Source organism: Neovison vison, chromosome 11, assembly GCF_020171115.1.
Source record: "Neovison vison isolate M4711 chromosome 11, ASM_NN_V1, whole genome shotgun sequence".
NCBI classification, from domain to species: domain Eukaryota; kingdom Metazoa; phylum Chordata; class Mammalia; order Carnivora; family Mustelidae; genus Neogale; species Neogale vison.
The window spans coordinates 169,055,952-169,074,850 of record NC_058101.1 but is presented as its reverse complement, the minus strand read 5'-3'; the positions used below and the strand labels follow the sequence as shown (position 1 = coordinate 169,074,850).

General features: G+C 46.0%; 1 protein-coding gene across 1 annotated transcript in view; it reads right to left on the bottom strand.

The window, feature by feature from the left end:
• LOC122890360 (translation initiation factor IF-2-like) overlaps nt 1-18,899 on the bottom strand; it is a 36,496-nt gene that overhangs the window by 17,052 nt on the left and 545 nt on the right. Inside the window, exons 3-5 of the mRNA XM_044225990.1 lie at nt 18,194-18,868; nt 17,168-17,295; nt 3,768-3,831 (exon numbers count right to left, since the gene is read on the bottom strand). Of these exons, the coding sequence (XP_044081925.1) occupies nt 17,216-17,295; nt 18,194-18,868 (755 nt within the window). The 3' untranslated portion in view covers nt 3,768-3,831; nt 17,168-17,215. The remainder of the gene's footprint in view (nt 1-3,767; nt 3,832-17,167; nt 17,296-18,193; nt 18,869-18,899) is intronic.

The following is an 18,899-nucleotide window of genomic DNA, read 5'->3' as shown; positions in this document are numbered from 1 at the left end:
TACTTTTTCATGACAGAGTGAAACATTAATGCTGGAAACCACGTATTTCTTTATATTTGGACAATCCTATGGACATCCAGAACTTTCTTATTTTGGGGAAATCAACACTGTGCACATACTTGGTCAGAGAAAGGACAACAACTCATTCACTTCCTGATCACATCACTCCTAGTGATTTTCCTGTGACATATATCCCAGCAGGTTGCGGTCTATTAGTGTCTTCTGGGATTCTCAGGTCTCCATTGACCTGGTGGGACACACAGTCCCTGGGGACAGCCTCCAAGAACAGAAGGAAAGTGCTGATTCAGAAGTTGCTAAAAGTCTACCAACCAAGACGCAGAGCAAAAAGGACATTTCACTTCTTAACACTCTAGTCCAAACACCAATGCTTAAGATACCCAGGGCTGTCAAACTTTACAAATATAAACAATGCGCTGACACAGAAACAAACTAAACAGAAGCTGGACCCTGAATTTACCAGGCTTGCAGTAGGATCTTCACCGGGATTCCAGGGGACAATCTAACACCCCTAGCTCCTACTAAATTAGAGTTCCTGACATTTTCAAAGACAATTTTAAAGAGATATAATGTATATATCACACAAGCCCCCTATTTAGGACAAAGAGCTCAATGGCTTTACCTATCTTCATAAATCCTTCTTCTTGACACTATAAGCCTGGTGCTTCAGGTTTCCATCCTACCAAAGCTGTGTTTCTTGGACCAAGCAGCACAGACAGGACCCAAAACATGAGGGAAATGGCTGTGGTCACAATCCCTTCAGGTTGACCCTGAAACCTGCCCTGTGGTGCCCAGTCATCAGGAAGAACTCTCGTTCTTCTGAAGTTACCATCAAGAACCCCATGAAAAAGCTCTGGTTAAATAACCCAGTTGGAAGAAAGACACCACTAGCAGCTCATGGGCACCCAAGTAGCTCAGTCAGATAAGTGACCAAGTCTTGGTCAGATAAGTGATCAAGTCATGATCTCATGGTCCTGAGGTTGAGGCCCACTTTGGGCTCTGTGCCCACTGCACAGCTGGTTTGGGATTTTCTCTTTCCCACCCTCTCTGCACTGCCCCCTACACATGAGCCCTATTTCTCTATTACTCAAATAAATCATATCAAAAGAAGAAGAAGAAGAAGAAGAAGAAGAAGAAGAAGAAGAAGAAGAAGAAAAAGAAGGAGAAGAAGGAAGACACGAGTGTAGTTTCACATTTACTCACATTTGGGTTTGGGGAACTGGGACACTGGAGCAAGACAAGCCAGAAGAGCAGTCTTTGCACCATCATGTCCTGGTCCTTTTAAGGGGCACTGTGGGCCCAGGGAGGAAGTGGAGATGGTTGGGGGGCAGGGGAGGGTGGGGTGGGGGTGTTCAGAACGGGTTGGGAGGGGCTGGGTGGTAATTAGGAACGGGAATAGGGAAGAAATAGAGGGTAGGATGGGGAAGGTGTTGGTCAGGAGAAGGGGTCAGGGATAGTGTCAGGGTCAGATAAAGTACTCAAGGGGAAATAGCACGGTTCAGAAAGGTTACGAGGTCAGCAGGTTAGTAAAGGACAAGGTCAGCAGGACACATTAGCAGGTAAAGTGAACTCTCAGGAGCAGTTGGTGATGAGAACCCATCCTCCACCAAGCCTTCCCGGGTTTGAACGTTTCCTTAGCAACCTAGAAACATTCTAATCTCTCCACCAATCCACTGCCTTTGCCCCTAGTAGCTCAACATGGATGCCACAGGTGACCTCATTGATACAAAGCCCCTTCCCATCTGATACCCCAACATGGGCCATCCCAATGACAGATCCTCTCTGGATCTTTGGCCATACTTCTTGTTTGCTCCCTCCAACCCAAGTCCCTGTTCCTTCTTCTAGGCGCTCTCTCCTTCCCTTCCAAACTCCCGTCTGAGAGCCACTGGCTGAACAATGTAGAAAGCAAAGGGGAACCAAACTGCAACTACAAGCAAGTACACAACCAGAGTAGGAGGTTCGAACCCTCTCTCAGCAACTCAACGCAGACAGAACATCCACAAGATGTAGATCTTAATGGCAAACCATCTGAATCCCATAGCTGTCTCCATACATCTGTCCACATCCACATCCACTGATTTTAGGCACATAGGAGACCATTACAAAAATGTGCCCAATTAACTTTAGCCATAAGGGAAATTTCAATTTTGTTTCAGATGCATTAATTCAGGCAACTACAGAGCATCTTGTGGTAATATAATGTGCTAGAAATCACTGATAAAAAGTGAACTAGAAATTCCCATATGTTTAGAAATTGAGAAGTACCTCTATCAATGGAACAGGAGTAAAGATATAGAAAAAAGAGGGGCTCCTGGTGGCTCAGGTCATGATCAGGTCCTGGGATCAAGCCCCACATAAGGCTCTGTGCTCAGCAGGGAGCCTGCTTGCCCCTCACTCTCTGCCTGCCTCTCTGTCTGCCTCTCTGCCAACTTGTGATCTCTCTCTCTCTCTCTGTCAAATAAGTAAATAAAATCTTAAGTAAAAAAGAAAGAGAAAAGGAAAAGAGCAACACTGGAACTGAATTATACGAGGATGATACAATTGAAATCAAATATGTCTTCTGGGCTGGAATATCCTCCGGTATTTGCTGAGAAGACTTAATGGTCTCAAAATCATCCCCAATTGGCTGAGACATTGGAACACCTCCGACAGAGTAGACCTGTCACTTCTCTTCGTGACCCTCCTGCCCACTAGCTTCGGCTTTACATGAGGAACCTTTACAGGGAAACAATCCATTCAGACTCTAATGTCATCTTCTGGGACCTCCAGGAATGAGAGCCTTTTAAGAGAAGACTTTCACCAGCTTCTCCCCTGGTGGATCCAGGACAACACCCAGAGAGCTGGCAGCTCCATCTGTGCTGGGTGGGGACAGCCAAGCAGGTGGGCAGGTCCAGGGACCCAGCAGACTAGACAAACCCCTTGTTATCCTCTCTCCTGGGGCCTGTCTTGAGCTGAACTTGCTAAACTGTGTCTCCCTAGGACTCTCAAATGTTTCCTCAACTCCTTCTGGCCCAAGACAGCTGATTGTCAGTGCTCTATAAACCACCACTTTATTATTGTGTAAATTTCTTGTAAACAGGAACAACTTAAATAGAACACTTAATTAGAACAACAGCTTGTTTTTTCTAATTAACATATAATGTATTTTTTTGTTTCAGGGGTAGTCTGTGATTCATCAGTCTCACATAGTTCTAGCACTCACCAAAGCACATACCCTCTCCGATGCCCATTGCCCAGCCACCCCATCCTTCCTACCCACTTCCACTCCTGCCACCCTCACTTAAACATACACATACATACACATACAATACCTTAAACATACACATACAGAAATCATAAGAAACAAGCCAACAACAAAACAAGGATAACAAAACAAAGTATTCAATTCTGCTTAGATGCCGCTGTCCACCTCAAGAGCCCCAGAGTTGGGCTGCCCTGGTTGTAGAAGGAGACAGGCTATGGAAGGGGTGGAGTCAGACTAGCCCAAAAGTGAACAGGAGAGAGGCCCAACCTGTAAGGGGGGCCAGGGTCTTCCATGGAATATGGCCAGAGTCACCTTGATTAGAACTGGAATCAGGAGCAGGGAAAGAAGCAGGGAACAGAGTTTGGGGGCCCCCAACAGGTGAGATCAGTCATGGAGTTGAGGAGGTATCCCCAAAGCCAGTGTCAGCCTCCCATCTGTGAAACCCTTTGTAGCCCCTGGAGACAAGCCGGGAGCCTAGAGTTTGAGATCCAGCTGTCCTGCTTACCTGCTGTTTGGCCCGGTGCTCATTTCCTTCAGTGGGCCGGGAGTGTTCATGCCCGTGTCCATAACTGTGTGGAGGACAAGAAAAAGTCACATGTTGAGAACACACAGACAGTGGCGTCATCACCTCCATGGGCTCAGTGTCTTTGGAGATCCAGTGCCTCATGTCTCACCCCTGTTAATGGCAGCCCAGGTGACAACCACATGTCCCTCCTGTTTCAGGCGTGCTATGCCCTACCCTTTGCCCACATCAGCATTCCGGCTCCAATGGCAGGAGGACCCCATGAACTTTGGGGAGAGCTCTGGGCCGCAGGCAAGACTGAGATATTCCTGGACCATGGGAAAGGTGATCAAGTGAGGGATTATACAGGACTGGGGAACTGAGCTCTGGGGCACCCAGGAAGGAATTGGGGGATTGGGCACCTGTGGAAAGGGCTGGAGGCATCGTACAAGATTCCTGGGTCCCCACAGGGCAGATCCCTCCTACACTCCTGCTGGTGCTGTCAGGGATCTGGAAGCAACAGCAGCACCAGCAACAGAAGTAGCAGCAGATCAATGGGATGCTGGATGGACCTGGGAAGAATGGTCTGGCAGGTAAGTGGAATCACCAGGCTGGGACGCCCTTGGCCTCCTCCTCCTTCCCCAGCCACCTCTCAACCTCTGACCCTGACTTCACCTTCCAGCAGGGTGTGGGAAAGCCAAGAAGAGGTGCACACCCGCAGCCAAGGAAGGGCCCCCCCCCCCCCCGAGCTCTGTGTCCTTGTTTCTGAACAGACAGAAGGAGTCACCCAGGGCCCCTGGAACAGGGAGGGAGAATCTGGCCCCAGAGCCCTCTCTGATGGGGCCTGGGGAGAATCCTGGGGGGACAGAATGTAGCACTGGTTCATAGTCTAAAAAGTATATATTTATTAAGGAAATGGAAAAAACAATTTGCCAGTTGAGCCTCTGGAAGAGAACAGGACCAGTTTCCATTTTTCCAATTTCTACTCTTTGCCTGGAAAATTACTTCACCTCTCCAAACCTCTGTGTCCTTCTCTGTGATGTGGGGACAGGACGGCTTCATTCCTCAGGGCATGGATGCCAAGATTCATCGAGATCCAACATACAAAGCTAGTTTAAACTGATACTTATACCTATCACTATCATCATTTTTTCTTAAAGATTGAACTTGTTTTTCTCAACATTATGCTAAATAAACTTGATATTTACTTTCTTAGAAAGATTTTATTATTTGAGAGACAGTGAGCACAAGTTGTGGGCAGACACAGAGGGAGAGGGAGAGGCAGCCTCCTCGCTGAGCAGGGAGGATGCACGGCTCAGTCTCAGGACCCTGAGATCAGGATGCCAGTTAAAGGCAGATGCTTAACTGACTGAGCCACCCAGCCACGGAGGGCCCCTGAGAAGAAGCCCCCACGGCTGCAGCAGTGGGAACAGCCCCAATCCCGATCCCTAGCGGGAGAGATACATCCCCAGCACCAGGTTATCCACCAGCCCCGGGAACTCCATCTTAGCAGTGCCTGCCTCCCCCCACCCCAGGTGGCCCCAGAGTCCAGCCGTTGCCAGTCCCTGCCTGTCCCCAGTCCTTCCTCCCATTCCATCCCCTCTGCTCCATGCAGGTACCTAGTCAAGCTCTTCTTGTGGACCATGGTCAAAGATGGGCTGTACACCGCCCTTCCCCTAAAAGCCAAAACTAGCGCCGCTTGGAGGAGTAACGCCATAGGTGGAGTCCTCGTGGTCCGTCCCTCTCCCTTCACAGACCAGGATCTCAGCCCTACCTAGGCCACTGGGCCTCGAGCACCCTCCACCACTGCCACCACAGCCTCCACAGCTGCCAGTCTCCTGAGACCAGCTCCCACCTGCGCTGCCTCCACTGAGTGCATGACAGGCAGTGTGTGCTCCTTGGGGGTGCGCGGGCCTGCTGGTGACCTAGTGGCTCAGCGAGGTGAAGCGTGTGATTCCAACAAGTGGTGATGGGCTCCGGACCCTGCAAGTCTGCCTTAAGGGGCTGTAGTGGGCACCCAGTCCAGAAGCCATTCCCAGGGAAGCAGTTCCCCACTCTGAGGCTTGCAACTGCCAGTGCTGCTTGCTATTCCTCCAGGCTTGGAGTGCCCTGGGAGCCAGCGGGTCTCTTTCTTTTGGCCCCAGTTCCCCTGATCCCTTCTGCTCTTCTGCCACCAGGAGCTTTGGAGCAGCCTCTCCTAAAGTTCTGGCCTCCTGCCCATACCCAAGGCTGAAGCCCCTTCCCAGGCTCCTGAGGCAGGAGAGAACTGTGCTGACAAAATAAAGACAGCAATGCATACCCTGGAAAGCTGAATCCACACGTGACAACACAGAGACCAAAGGCCTAATTACACGTGCTCCATCAGACCCTGTCCAGACACCAGTGCCCTGTCCCAGTGTGTGTGTGGGGGGAGTCATTCACAATCTCTCTCCTGCCTGAGACTACTGATTTTAATGATGGCATGCCATGTTCTTTTGAGGAATTGTGTAATTTTCTGTATGAGTAAAGTGACAAACAGTACAGTCAGCAGTGTTATACTACATATTCTCAGCCCATTTTCAGGGCTCAGAAGGTTAAGCATCCCACTCCCGACTCTGGCTCACTTCATGATCTCAGGGTCCTGGAATGGAGCCTTCAGTCTGGCTCCTGGCTCAGTGCAGAGTGTACTTGACATTTTTACTCTCTCCCTCTACCCTCCCCATGCCCCCGATGGAGACTCTCAAATAAACAAATATCCTTAAAAGGATAAATAAACCTTTAAAACCAAAAAAACAAAAACAAAAACAAAAACAAAACCCTCCTTACCTAAAAAGGAAGGAGGGAACCATGGGGACGAAGACACCACCCACAAAAAGGCCCTCCTGAAGGAGCCAAAGAGAAAACGAGAGCCAAAGGACTGCAGCACACGTCATTTAGGGATTCACTATTACCTGAAGTTCTACTGAACTGAGTTAGTGCTGACAACTTCCTCAAGTAGCTGCCGTTTACCAAAAGAGCTTTTGCTAATCTTGGAATTTCTATAGCATTGACAGAAGCAGAGGAGAAACCTATGCCACATGAGGAATGCACTCCAACCTCCCATCCCAGTAACTGACAGGATACACTGACAAGTTAGCTGGCCTGGTCTCAGGATGTGACAGGCAACTAAGGAAAGTTTGACTAGCCTGTCCATGAAAGTTCCACCTTTAATTCTCCCCAGCCCCAGGAGATAAATGGCAGAGGCTTCAGAAATAACGTACAGAAGTAACTACCCCTTGCCCCCAAAAGAAAGGAGCATGCACGCTGCCCAAAAAGGCAAAGGTGTACCTTAACACTGTCTAGAAAGAGTTTCTCATCACTGTGTAGTTTCACATTCTGCTCTGATTTCTCAAAACACTTGCCACTGGCCACAATTATTTCACTTTTCTGTTTACTTCCTGATTTCTCTTCTTCTCCATAGTATTCCAAACACAATGAGAACAAGGACATTGTCTGTTTTTCCACCACTAGACAACAGAGCCCATTTGGTGGTGTGCTCCAGAAAAACCTGTCAAATAAGAACAACTACCCAGGTAATTTACTGGAAGGTTACCAAGTAGAAGATCAAGTCAGTACCTATAAATCACTAAGCCCAATGTAATAGCAAATACAAATAAAACTACCACCGTTTTGGAATAAGGGTGAGCTTAGAAGCCAAAAGGTTGGGTCAAGTTAGATGGCTCAGAAGACATGTAGTTTTTCCATGTATTTCATGGAGAAGGTTTATGAAAGACAAACACTACAGTAAAACCCATGTGCCCTAAGGAGCAAAACCACTGTGGTGGATGACCCCAAACCACAGGGAAGAAGCCTGATTCTACTCCAGGTTAGCTACACCCCAGCCCTGTTTTCTTGGAGTTGTTCTTTTTTTTTTTTTCAATCTGAAACTCATTACCTCAGGGAGATGCACTTTTGAGGCAAGATTAGAACTTCCATGTCTCGCTAAGAATGAATGTTTTCCCCAAAAACTTCTAAAGTACTTCATGACTATCCAAGGGCTATTGAGTTGTTAGGCTACCTGAATTTGAGGAGAGAAACGTCCAAACTTACAACTTCAAAAAATGAGGGAGTTCCAGAAGAAAGGAAATGTTTTACAAACAATACAGTGTACCAACTTCTCATTCAATATCCTGAGTACCAACTTTTTTCCTTTTAAGACATAATTTTATGACACATCTAAATTAAATTCCTCACTTCTCCCTGCAAAAGCTCTACAAACTTCTGAAAGAGAGGGTGTGCAAATAAATATGAGTTGACCCTAGTATCCCAATAAAATCGGGCACTGAAGAATAGAAAAGTACTAAATCCATGGGAATTACCCAACACCACATTTTACCAACTTTCGAGTGAGTGTCACGTAAGCAGTAGCTGAGGGTTCAAATGCGGCACTATGATCAAAGAGGCACTAATCATCTCCTGCTGCAGCAGTATCTTGGCCATCTTTACTTCCAAAAAAGACATGATTGGATTCAGAGAAGCAGCAAGACCGAAGCAAAGTACATCGAATCTACCACCGAGTCTAAGAAGTTACTCTGCTCAACAGTCAAGAATGTCCACTTCACAAAAGGGTTAAGTAAAGTTGTCAATTTGCAGGGGTGGCTCATCCTAAAAGCTGATGGCATCATCCTTCATGACACTGGCAAACCCTACTTTATCCGTCTCCTCTTATCACAGAGGAAAGGGACAGAGTTTCCTCCCCACCCACAGCCACCTTCAATATACACCCCTTTATTTCCTATGTTGAAAGGCTTAGGGTAGAGTTCTCTCAGCATGGTGAGGAGGCAACCTTCCTGGCCGGGAGCGGGTGACCCCTCCAGGCTCTTAAGTTGTATCACAGAACAAACAGGAGACAACCACAGGTTAGGATGGAAATCTTCCAAACTGGTTTGTGGTGATGCTTACACAAGTATTTAAAACAACTGAAATTCAATGAATCGTGCACTTACCATGAGTGACTTCGACAAGATGGAAATCATACCTCCATCAAACTACACAATAATCCCCAGCCAGGGGCAGACTACGATGACACAGTTAGAAAAAAGGAGTGTATCCAAGACCCAAAGTGACCCTCCATATGACTGACACACCCAATATACATCTCTGTTGCTCCCTGAACCTCCGAGGATCCTGTTCAGTATTTCCTCCTGCTTCCCTTCACATGTTCCTCTGGTGCATCTGACCTCCTTCCCATTCTGCTCCGGAGCAGACCTTATGAATTCCTTCCACGAATCCACCTGGAGTATTCAACACATAAAGTACACGTGGCAATAACAATGAAAATTTGGCAGGTGATCTTGTAGAAGTCGATTCCTTTTTTCAGAATAAATGGGAAGGAAAAGGAGGCATTTGAATTTATTTCCCTAGCCAGAGTGCTCTAATCTCCCACACAGCACCTTATTTATACCTGTCTCCAAGGCTGTAAAACTTGGTTTCTGCTCATCCTAGTGTCTTTCTCACCAACTCCTCCCCCACCCCTCACCAATATCTTGACCAGTACCTTTCACCTCCTAGGAATTTCATAAATGCTCTTTGGGGAAGTTATTATTCTCCTCACCCAATTAAGTGACACCTCTTCTATCCTCAAAGGGTAAATACAGTTCTGTGTCCTACTGGACCTACCACTCATCAAACTCTGACTTCCTTCCTAGACTTGGTCGATTATGGCAATAAAGACCAAAATGATGAACAAACTCCAAAATGACCACGGGTTAGACCACCAGTGAGGCTGGTGTCATAATATGAATATGAAATACCAGCTCAGAGCAGTAAAACCTAACTTCTACACCAGCCAAGAGGTTAACAAATCCCTTTTAAGATTTTTTTAAAGATTTTGTATTTATTTATTTGACAGAGAGAGATCACAAGTAGGCAGAGAGGCAGGCAGAGAGAGAGAGGAAGGGAAGCAGGCCCCCTGCTGAGCAGACAGCCCAATATGGGACTCGATCCCAGGACCCTGAGATCGTGACCTGAGCCGAAGGCAGTGGCTTAACCCACTGAGCCACCCAGGCGCCCCCCCCTTTTAATATTTTTAAAAGTTATTCTAAAATCCCCAATTCTTACCTCATCCTCAGCATCCAAACCCAACAAGTTTTCTACTGTCATCAATACCAATATGCAAGACAGAAAGTATGAAATCTTTGCAGTACCAAAAAAGAATTACAAGAAAAAGACCCAGCAAGATCACAGAGCAGTAAGTAGGATGGCAGGGAAATTAACCAACTGTATCTATACCTCATGACACCTGGGTGAAGACCTGTTGAAAGTCCCCTTCCCACAGGAATCCCATTTCTAGCCTAAGAAAGCCCAAATGGGGCCTGCTTTCCAATTAAAGATGGCTTCAAGAACCATTGGAGGTGTTGGTTTCTCCAACACCTTAACACTGACAATAACCAAGTATTGAAAAAATAATGAAAACTGTTATGCTGACAATAAATAAATTATTTAAAAAAATAAGATGAAACAAAAAGGCCACAGAAAGTTGGCACCACTTTTCAGAGTGTTAAGTCCTCTGATCTTGGATATCTGAGTTCAAACCCCACTCAAGCAGAAACCTCAAAAAATTACACGAAAACACTTAAAGAGAAGAGAGAAGTATCCTGTTCCTAAAACAGTCTGAATTCAGTAATCTCCTAGATTCATTAAAAATCGGAATGTCACTCTCAACATCTGTAACTCTGGAACAAACTTCGAACATTTCTATGGCTTTTAAAATCAAAACCTCTCACGTGCTTCCAAAATGTGGTAAATCAGATTTTTTGTAAGAAACATGTAGAAACTGAAATGCATTTCATTAGAAGATAATTATTCCCTGCAATACATCAGTATAAACTTGAATTTGGTTTTGGTCTTCACTGGTAAATTTCTCAAGTTCTTAGTAGTTTCCTAGCCATTCATCTAAGGGAACACTCAAAGCAATACCACAATAAAGAGGTTTGGCCTCTGCGGGATTCCACATGTTAAAAAAAAAAACAAAACAAAAAAAAAACAAAAAACACACAGGACACATAAATTAAACACAATCACACTGCTTTAAATAACATTTCTAAACTTTCATGCCATTTGATGGAACTCCCTGTTTCAGAGAGCGAAACAAAATCTATTCAGCCCCCAGTAAGTGCTTTTTCTTTTCTTTTCTTTTTTAAAAAGATTTTATTTATCTGACAACAGAGATCACAAGTAGGCAGAGAGGCAGGCAGAGAGATTGGAGGAAGCTGGCTCCCTGCTGAGCAGAGAGCCCAATGCAGGGATGGATCCCAGGACCCCAGGACCATAACCCCAGCTGTGCAAGGCAGCATGGTCCAGGCCCAGATGTTGCGCGGTGCCAGTGGGGGCGCCCTGTCCACTCCCCAGTCCCTGTTTCGGTCCCTGGAAAGAGTGGGTGGCTGGTGGCCCAAGCCATGTTTCCAGCCCAGGATTCCTAGGAAATCGCTATGGCTCACCAGCACCTGTGTTTTGCTATTTCTCCCCACTTTTCCCCTGCTCCGGGTCTCCACTCCTCACTCCTCCTAAAGCCAAAAGTTCCAGCAAACCTGCCACAGACAAAGGCTTTTGGGATTGGCGCTTCTCCACCTTCAGAAGCTGCGCTGAAGCCTTAAAATGCAGTATCTGCAATGTGAGGGAAGCCACCTCCACCAGATACTTGAAGATCTGGGTTAGCTTTGGCAGAAGGAATTTTGTTGCTTAAGGTATGGGAGAGGGTGGAGCGCTATCCTTGAGGCCCTCTTTCCAACTTGTTGATGATGGCTTTTTTGCATTTGGGGATGGTTGATGTGTGGTTTTGGTTGTGTGTATTTTGTGTGTATTTCCCCGCCACTGCCTCTCCCTGTCCCCGGATCTCCGTTTTAGCAGTGCGGGCCACCCCACACCCCTGGTGGCCCTGGAGCCTAGCAGTCACTGGCCCACAGCAAGTCCCCAGCCCTCCCCCCCTTTCCACCCCCTCAGCTCTGAGCAGGTACCTGGTCAGTGATATGCTGTACCCCAATGCACCCACCCCTGCCCCAAGCGGGAAGTGGCACTGCTGGGAGAAGAAACACAGTCTCCCTCCCTTCCCAGAGCCCTTCCATGGCCTGACCTCAGCTGGACCTCAGCCCCTGGGCCTTAAGCTCCCGGGCCACCTCCGCTTGCACCACTGCACCTACCAGTCTCCCTGCCAGTCTCCCTCCCATCTGCACCGCCTTCTCCAAGTGACTGTTGAGGGGCAAGGCCGGGCACTGCGCTGAGGCATGCAGTAGCGTGGCATGGCACGGCATGGTGTGCCGTGGCATGTGCCAAGCTGTCGGTGCGTCTGTCTGGGTGGGTGTGCTCGCTCGGGAGGGCGGGACTGCTGGTGACCCGGGGGCCCGGCGAGGTGGAGCCTGGGAGCCCCACAAGCAGTGATGGGCTCTGGACCCCTCATGTCCCCCTTACGGGGCTGCATTTTCAGTGCCTGAGTTTTGTGATCATGGGTCTTTTAAGTATGAGTTTGCCTGAGTATGTATGAGTTTTGTGATTATGTCAAATTTATTCCTAAATCATTTAAGGTTTGATGTTTTTGTAACTGGGATTGTTCTTAATCTCTTAATCTCATTTTTGCACTGCTCAATTTTGGTGAATAAGACTACAACTTGTCCTGAGTACTGATCCTGCATCGTGGAACCATGCTGGACATACTGAGGCCTAATGGCATTTTTGTGGATTAATCTTTTTCTATAGAAGAATTCTATAGAAGAATTTTTTTTCTATAGTATCTTATGAAAATAGAGACCTTTTCACTTCTTCCACTCTTATTCATACTCCTGTTATTTCGTTTTCTTGCTAAATACCCAAGACAGAATTTCCAATAAAATGTTGAATAAAAGTGGCAATTGCAGGCTTTTTTTCTTGTTCCTGACCTTAGGGAGGAACCATCTAGCCTTTTACCATTTAATATGTAAGTGTGGGTTCTCATATACAGCTTTTTATTACATTAAGAAAATTCTCTTTTATTCAGTTGAAAAATTATTATCACCAAATGGTGTTGACATTTAACCACTTTTTTCTTCTATATCTATGGAGGTAATCATGTGGTTTACCCTTTATTATATTAATATGGCATATTAATTATATTGATTAAATATAATTTTATTTATTTATTTATTTAACAGAGAGAGAGAGACAATGAGTGAGGGAACACAAGCAGGGGAAGTTGGAGAGGGAGAAACAGGCCCTCTGCCAGGCTTGGAGCCTTATGCAGGGCTTGATCCCAAGACCCTGGGATCATGACCTGAGCTGAAGTCAGATGCCCAATGACTGAGCCACCCAGGTGCCCCTAAATATCACATTTTGAGCAAACTTTGCATACCTGAGATAATTCCTCTTTGGCCATAGCATTTTATGTGTTGCTGAATTCAGTTTACTAGCATTAGTATTGAAGATTTTTTGTCTACAGTTCTAAGAGATATTGGTCTATAATTTCATTTTCTTGTGTCCTCTTTACCTGGTTTTGGGATCTCGCTAATACTGACTCTCACAGAATGAATGCGAACTATTCTCTCCACTTCTACATTTTGAATGATTTTTGAATCTTCCTTAAATGTTTTCACAGAATTCACCAGTGTGCCATATGGTCCCATATTTTTCATTATGGAAAGTTTTTGGATTACCTTTTCGATTATTTTACTTGTTTCTGTTCTATTCAGATTGTCTACATTGGGGTTAAGATGAAGGAATTTGAGTCTTTCTAGCAACCTGCCAAATTCCTTTAGTTTTCTAATTTATTAGAATGCAATTGTTCCTCGTATGGCAATTTAATTCTTTTTATTTCTATCAGGCTAATAGGAATGCCTCTCTTTCATTCCATATTTTTTCATAATTTGGTATTCTTATCTTATTTTTGGTAATAATAGCCAAAAATTTGTCAATAGCTCATCTCTTTAAAGAATTAGCTTTTGGGGCACCTGGGTGGCTCAGTGGGTTAAAGCCTCTGCCTTTGGCTCAGGTCATGATCTCAGGGTCCTGGGATCAAGCCCCTCATCAGGCTCTCTGCTCAGCAGGGAGCCTGCTTCCCTTCCTCTCTCTCTGCCTGCCTCCTGCCTACTTTTGATCTGTCTCTGTCAAACAAATAATAAAATAAAATCTTTTTTTAAAAAAAAGAATTAGCTTTTGTATTGTTGTGTCTTATTTCATTTATATCTGATCTCATCTTTTAAAATTTCTTTCCTTTTGCTTGCTTTTTAACTCATTCTTCCTTTCTCAAGTTTTTATTTTTATTTCTTTATTTGAGAGACTGAAAGAGTGAGTGAGAAGGGAAGAGCAGAGAGACAAAAGCATTCCTCCCTGAGCACAGAGCCCAACACGGGGCTCGAGCCCACAACCCTGATATCATGACCTGAGCCAAAACCAAGAATTGGTCACCTAACCAACTGAGCCACCTATAAGCCCCTAATTTGTTTTTCATTTTGTCATTTCTTACTATGACAGGTTATTAAAGTAACACATTATTCCTTTTTAAATATGTTTATGATACTAAGTTTCCCTCAAAAAAAAAAAAACCAACTTAACTCTATCCCATAAGACTTTGTATTTTATATTTTCACTTTCAAGAGATGAGCAATTGACAGATTTTTGGCTTTCAATGATCTCAAGGTATTTTCTAACTTCTACTGTGATTTCTTTTTTGACTCCTGTCTCATTTAGGAGTGTGTTATTTATTTTCCACATATTTGTGAATTTTCTGTTTCCTTTTGTGAATGACCTTTATTTTATGTCATGGAGTTAGAGACCATACATTGAGTGACATTAGTTCTTCAACAGGAATACTACATTTATAGATCTTTTGGTTTTTCAGACTGGATAATCTCAATTGATCTCTATTTATATTCCCTGATTATTTCATCTTTTACTACCATTGAGCTCATCTGGAGAATATTTTATTTCAGTTATAATGCAACTTTCATTTCATTCTGTTCTAATTTTATTTTTAGCATATTCTTGATTTGGTGGGGCACCATTCTTGTACTTCCTGTGTATTCTTTTCTGTAAGATTTTATTGATTTATTTGACAGACAGAGATTACAAGTAGGCAGAGAGGCAGGCAGAAAGAGAGAGAGGAGGAAGCAGGTTCCCTGCTGAGCAGAGAGCTCAGTGCTGGGCTAGATCCCAGGACCCTGGGATCATGACCTGAGCCAAAGGCAGAGGCCTTAACCCACTAAGCCACCCAGGCACCCCGGTGTATTCTTTAAACATGGTTTTTCTTCAGTTCTTTAACATATGGAAACATAAGAATGACAGTTTTTGTCCACGTCTTTATCCATTCAATCTATATCTGGAGTTCTTTGGAAATGGCTTTAATTCATTGTATTTTGTTCTTTTTTCCTAGTGTATAGATAGCTATACTTCCCTTTTGCTGGAGTATTGTGCAATTTTTTGAGAAAATTAAGGTTTAATCTATATAATGTGGTAACTATAGAAAGAAGATCCTACCCCTGGGTTTTGAAAGGTAGCCTAATCATCAAGGCCAGATCTCCTGAGACTACATTTCACTCTGTTTCCCCCCCCCACATACACATATTTGCACACTTCATATGACTGTATTTTAATTATTAACCTGGGTAGTGGAAAGCATATGTCTATTTACTTATTTACTGCTGTTTAATTTTGATGTTATTTTATAATTATACAATGATTCTCTTTTAGCTGCTACTCCATGGAGTGTGCATCAAGAATGCAACAAAATTCTATTGGCTTTCTTACCACAAATGTTGTTTTTCATTTCACAAATGAAATGTGAAATTTTCACAAATGTAGGCTTTCATTTGACTTGAGCTCCCTAATACACTCAAATCAAGAAAGATTATTAAATACAGAGAAAAATGAGGATTCAAATTGTGTCATGCTTCCTGCCTACGCATCATAGACATGTGATGTAAAACAGATTTTATCGAGACAAAAGATTTAGCTTGGTTTTTAATTGTTGCACCTAAACACAGTCAGACTGTAGACAAATCAATCATTATGCTCTTATTTTTAAACTGGGAATAACATCAGCTCTACTTAATATGATAATATTTATGCATTTTTACATCAAATGTTACATATTTCTACATAAAAGTTATAAAATGCATTTTATTGAGATAAAATGTGTATATTTTCTCCTGTACCACCTAGTTACTGTATAATATATAGGGTTATAAATTACTTTCCCAAGGTTACACACTCTTAAATTGCATATTTGAAACTCAACCTTTCTTTTTTTGTTTTTTTCCATAAGAAACTATGCAAAATGATTACACAGATGTTTTTAGCTCTATTCACAATGCCCCAAACTGGAAAACTACATGTATACACAAGTATATGCATACATAAACACACATGTATATATATACATGTATACACTATGGAATTCTGTTTTTTAATTTATTTCTTATTTATTTTCAGCATAACAATATTCATTATTTTTGCACCACACCCAGTACTCCATGCAATCCCTGCACTCTCTAAAACCCACCACCTGGTTCCCCCTACCTACCACCCTGCCGCCCCTTCAAACCCCTTAGATTGTTTTTCCAAGTCCCTAGGCTCTTATGGTTCACCTCCCCTTCCAATTTCCCCCAACTCCCTTCTCCTCTCTATCCTCCCATGTCCTGCATGCTATTTGTTATGCTCCACAATTAAGTGAAACCATATGATAATTGACTTTCTCTGCTTGACTTATTTCACTCATCATAATCTCTTCCAGTCCCTTCCATGTTGCTACAAAAGTTGGGCATTCGTCCTTTCTGATGGAGGCATAATACTCCATAGTGTATATGGACCACATCTTCCTTATCCATTCGTCTGTTGAAGGGCATCTTGGTTCTTTCCACAGTCTGGTGACCGTGGCCATTGCTGCTATAAACACTGGGGTACAGATGGTCCTTCTTTTCACTACATCTGTACCTTTGGGGTAAATACCCAGGAGCCCAATAGCTGGGTCATAGGGAAGTTTTATTTTTAATTTCTTGAGAAATCTCCACACTGTTCTCCAAAGAGGTTGCACCAACATGCATTCCCACCAAAAGTGGAAAAGGGTTCCCCTTTCTCCACATCCCCTCCAACACATGTTGTTTCCTGTCTTGCTAATTCTGGCCATTCTAACTGGTGTAAGGTGATATCTCAATGTGGTTTTAATTTGAATCTCCTTGAGGGCTAGTGATGATGAACATTTTTTCATGTGTCTGATGGTCATTTATATGTCTCCATTGGAGATGTGTCTGCTTTGCACCCAAAAAGAAATACACACAACCAAAACCACACATCAACAACCTGAAAATGCAAAAAAGCCATCCTCAACAAGTTGGAAAGAGGACCTCAAGGAGAACCCTCCACCCTCTCCCACACCTTAAGCAACAAAAGTCCTCCCATCAAAGCTAAGCCAGATCTTCAAGTACCTGGTGGAGGTGCCTTCCCCAACATGGCAGAGGCTGCCTATGAAGGCTTCAGTACAGCTTCAGAAGGTGCAGATGCTCTAACCCCAAAAGCCTTTGTCTGCAGCAGGTTTCCTGGTCTTTCTGGCCTTCTGAGGAGGGAGGAGTGGGGGAAAGGGGAGGGAAGAGACAGGGATCCAGTTAAAAAGGAGGAGAAACAGCAAAACACAGGCACTGGTGAGCCCCAGCCATTTCCCAGGCATCCAGTGCTGCAAAATTGGCTGGCAGACCGACCACCCACCCACCCTATCCAGGGACCAAAACAGGGACCTGGGAGTGCACAGGGGGGCCCCAATTCGCACCCCACAAACTCTGGGCCCAGACCATGCTGCCTCCCACAGGCAGTGAGATGGCAGTGGCCTGAGAGAGGCCAAGGCGGTCATGGGGAGCGGCCTACTTGTGGACTGCAGCCTGGGGCTGGGGAGGGGGCCTGCAGGGGAGACACTGGCCAGATCTGGAGGGAGCAGGTAGAGGCAGCCAGAGGCCTGTGGAGGGAAATGGACCAGCTCCTTCCCTCTCATCTCCCAGGCTGGCTCCCTCCCTTTCTCCCTACCTGGGTAAATCTCCCTTTGCCTGGGAGGAATGGTATTGGCGGTTGCAGCGGTGGAGGGCCGCTGAGGAGGAGCTGCCAGGGCTGCTGCACTCAGAGCCGCCAGCCTCCAGCGGAAGCGAAGGCGCCCACTGCTGCAGCAGCCTCCCCCAGCCCCAGGATCTCCATTTTAGCAGCGCGGGCCTCCCTCCGCCCTGGGTAGCCACGGAAACTTGTCGTCGCCAGCCCCCTCTAGCCCCCAGCCCTCCCTCCCCTTCCACCCTCTCAGCTAAGAGCAGGTACTTGGTAGGGCTCTCCTTATCGCACAAAGACAAGGGTGGGTTCTACCCCCGCACCCCCCCTCCCAAAGGCCAAAGTGTCGCCACTGGAAGGAAAATGCAGTCCACGAAGTCCTCACAAACCGGCCCCCCTCCCTTCTCGGCGACAGTCCTCAGCCCTACCTCTGCCTTTCCTCAGTTGCCGGCCCTCGGGCTCCCGCTGCCCCCGCTTGCGCAGCCCCCGCCGCCAATTCGCCGCCGCCATCCGCCTTGCTGCAATCTGCGCCCCAGCCGCCCCTTGAGTTGCCAACACCGCTTGTGCAGCCAACGCAGTCTGCGCAGACGCCGCTGTTTGCTCCACCGCTGCTACCGCCACAGACACCGCCGCCGCTGGAGCCTTGAACGCCCAAGCGGTTGCCGCTTGAGCAGACCAGCTGTCTGTGCCAATGCCGCTTGCACCGCCGACGCCATCCTCTGTGTGGCCGCCCCTTCCGCAGCCAACACTGCCTGCGCCGCCGCTGATGCCCCTTGTTCCGTCGAAGCCACCTCCATCTGCACCGCCGCTTGCGATGCCGAATCCGCTGTCTGCACCGTCGCTGCTACCGACGACGCTGAAGCCGCCGCTGTCTGCACCGCCGCCCTTGTCTGTGCCGAGGCCGCTTGCACCCTTGACGCTGTCCTCAGCGATGTTGCCTGTCCCACCGCTGACATCCTCTGCGCCGTCACCAACGCCGCTTGTGCAGCCGCTGAAGCCGCTTCCCCTGCTATCCCCGCCGTCGCCGCCGCTTATGCCGCTGCCGCCACCGCTTGAGCCCCGGACGCCTTCGACGCCGAAGCCGCTTGTGCAGCTGAAGGCATCTTACCCTTAGCCGCTTGGCGCCCTCAACGC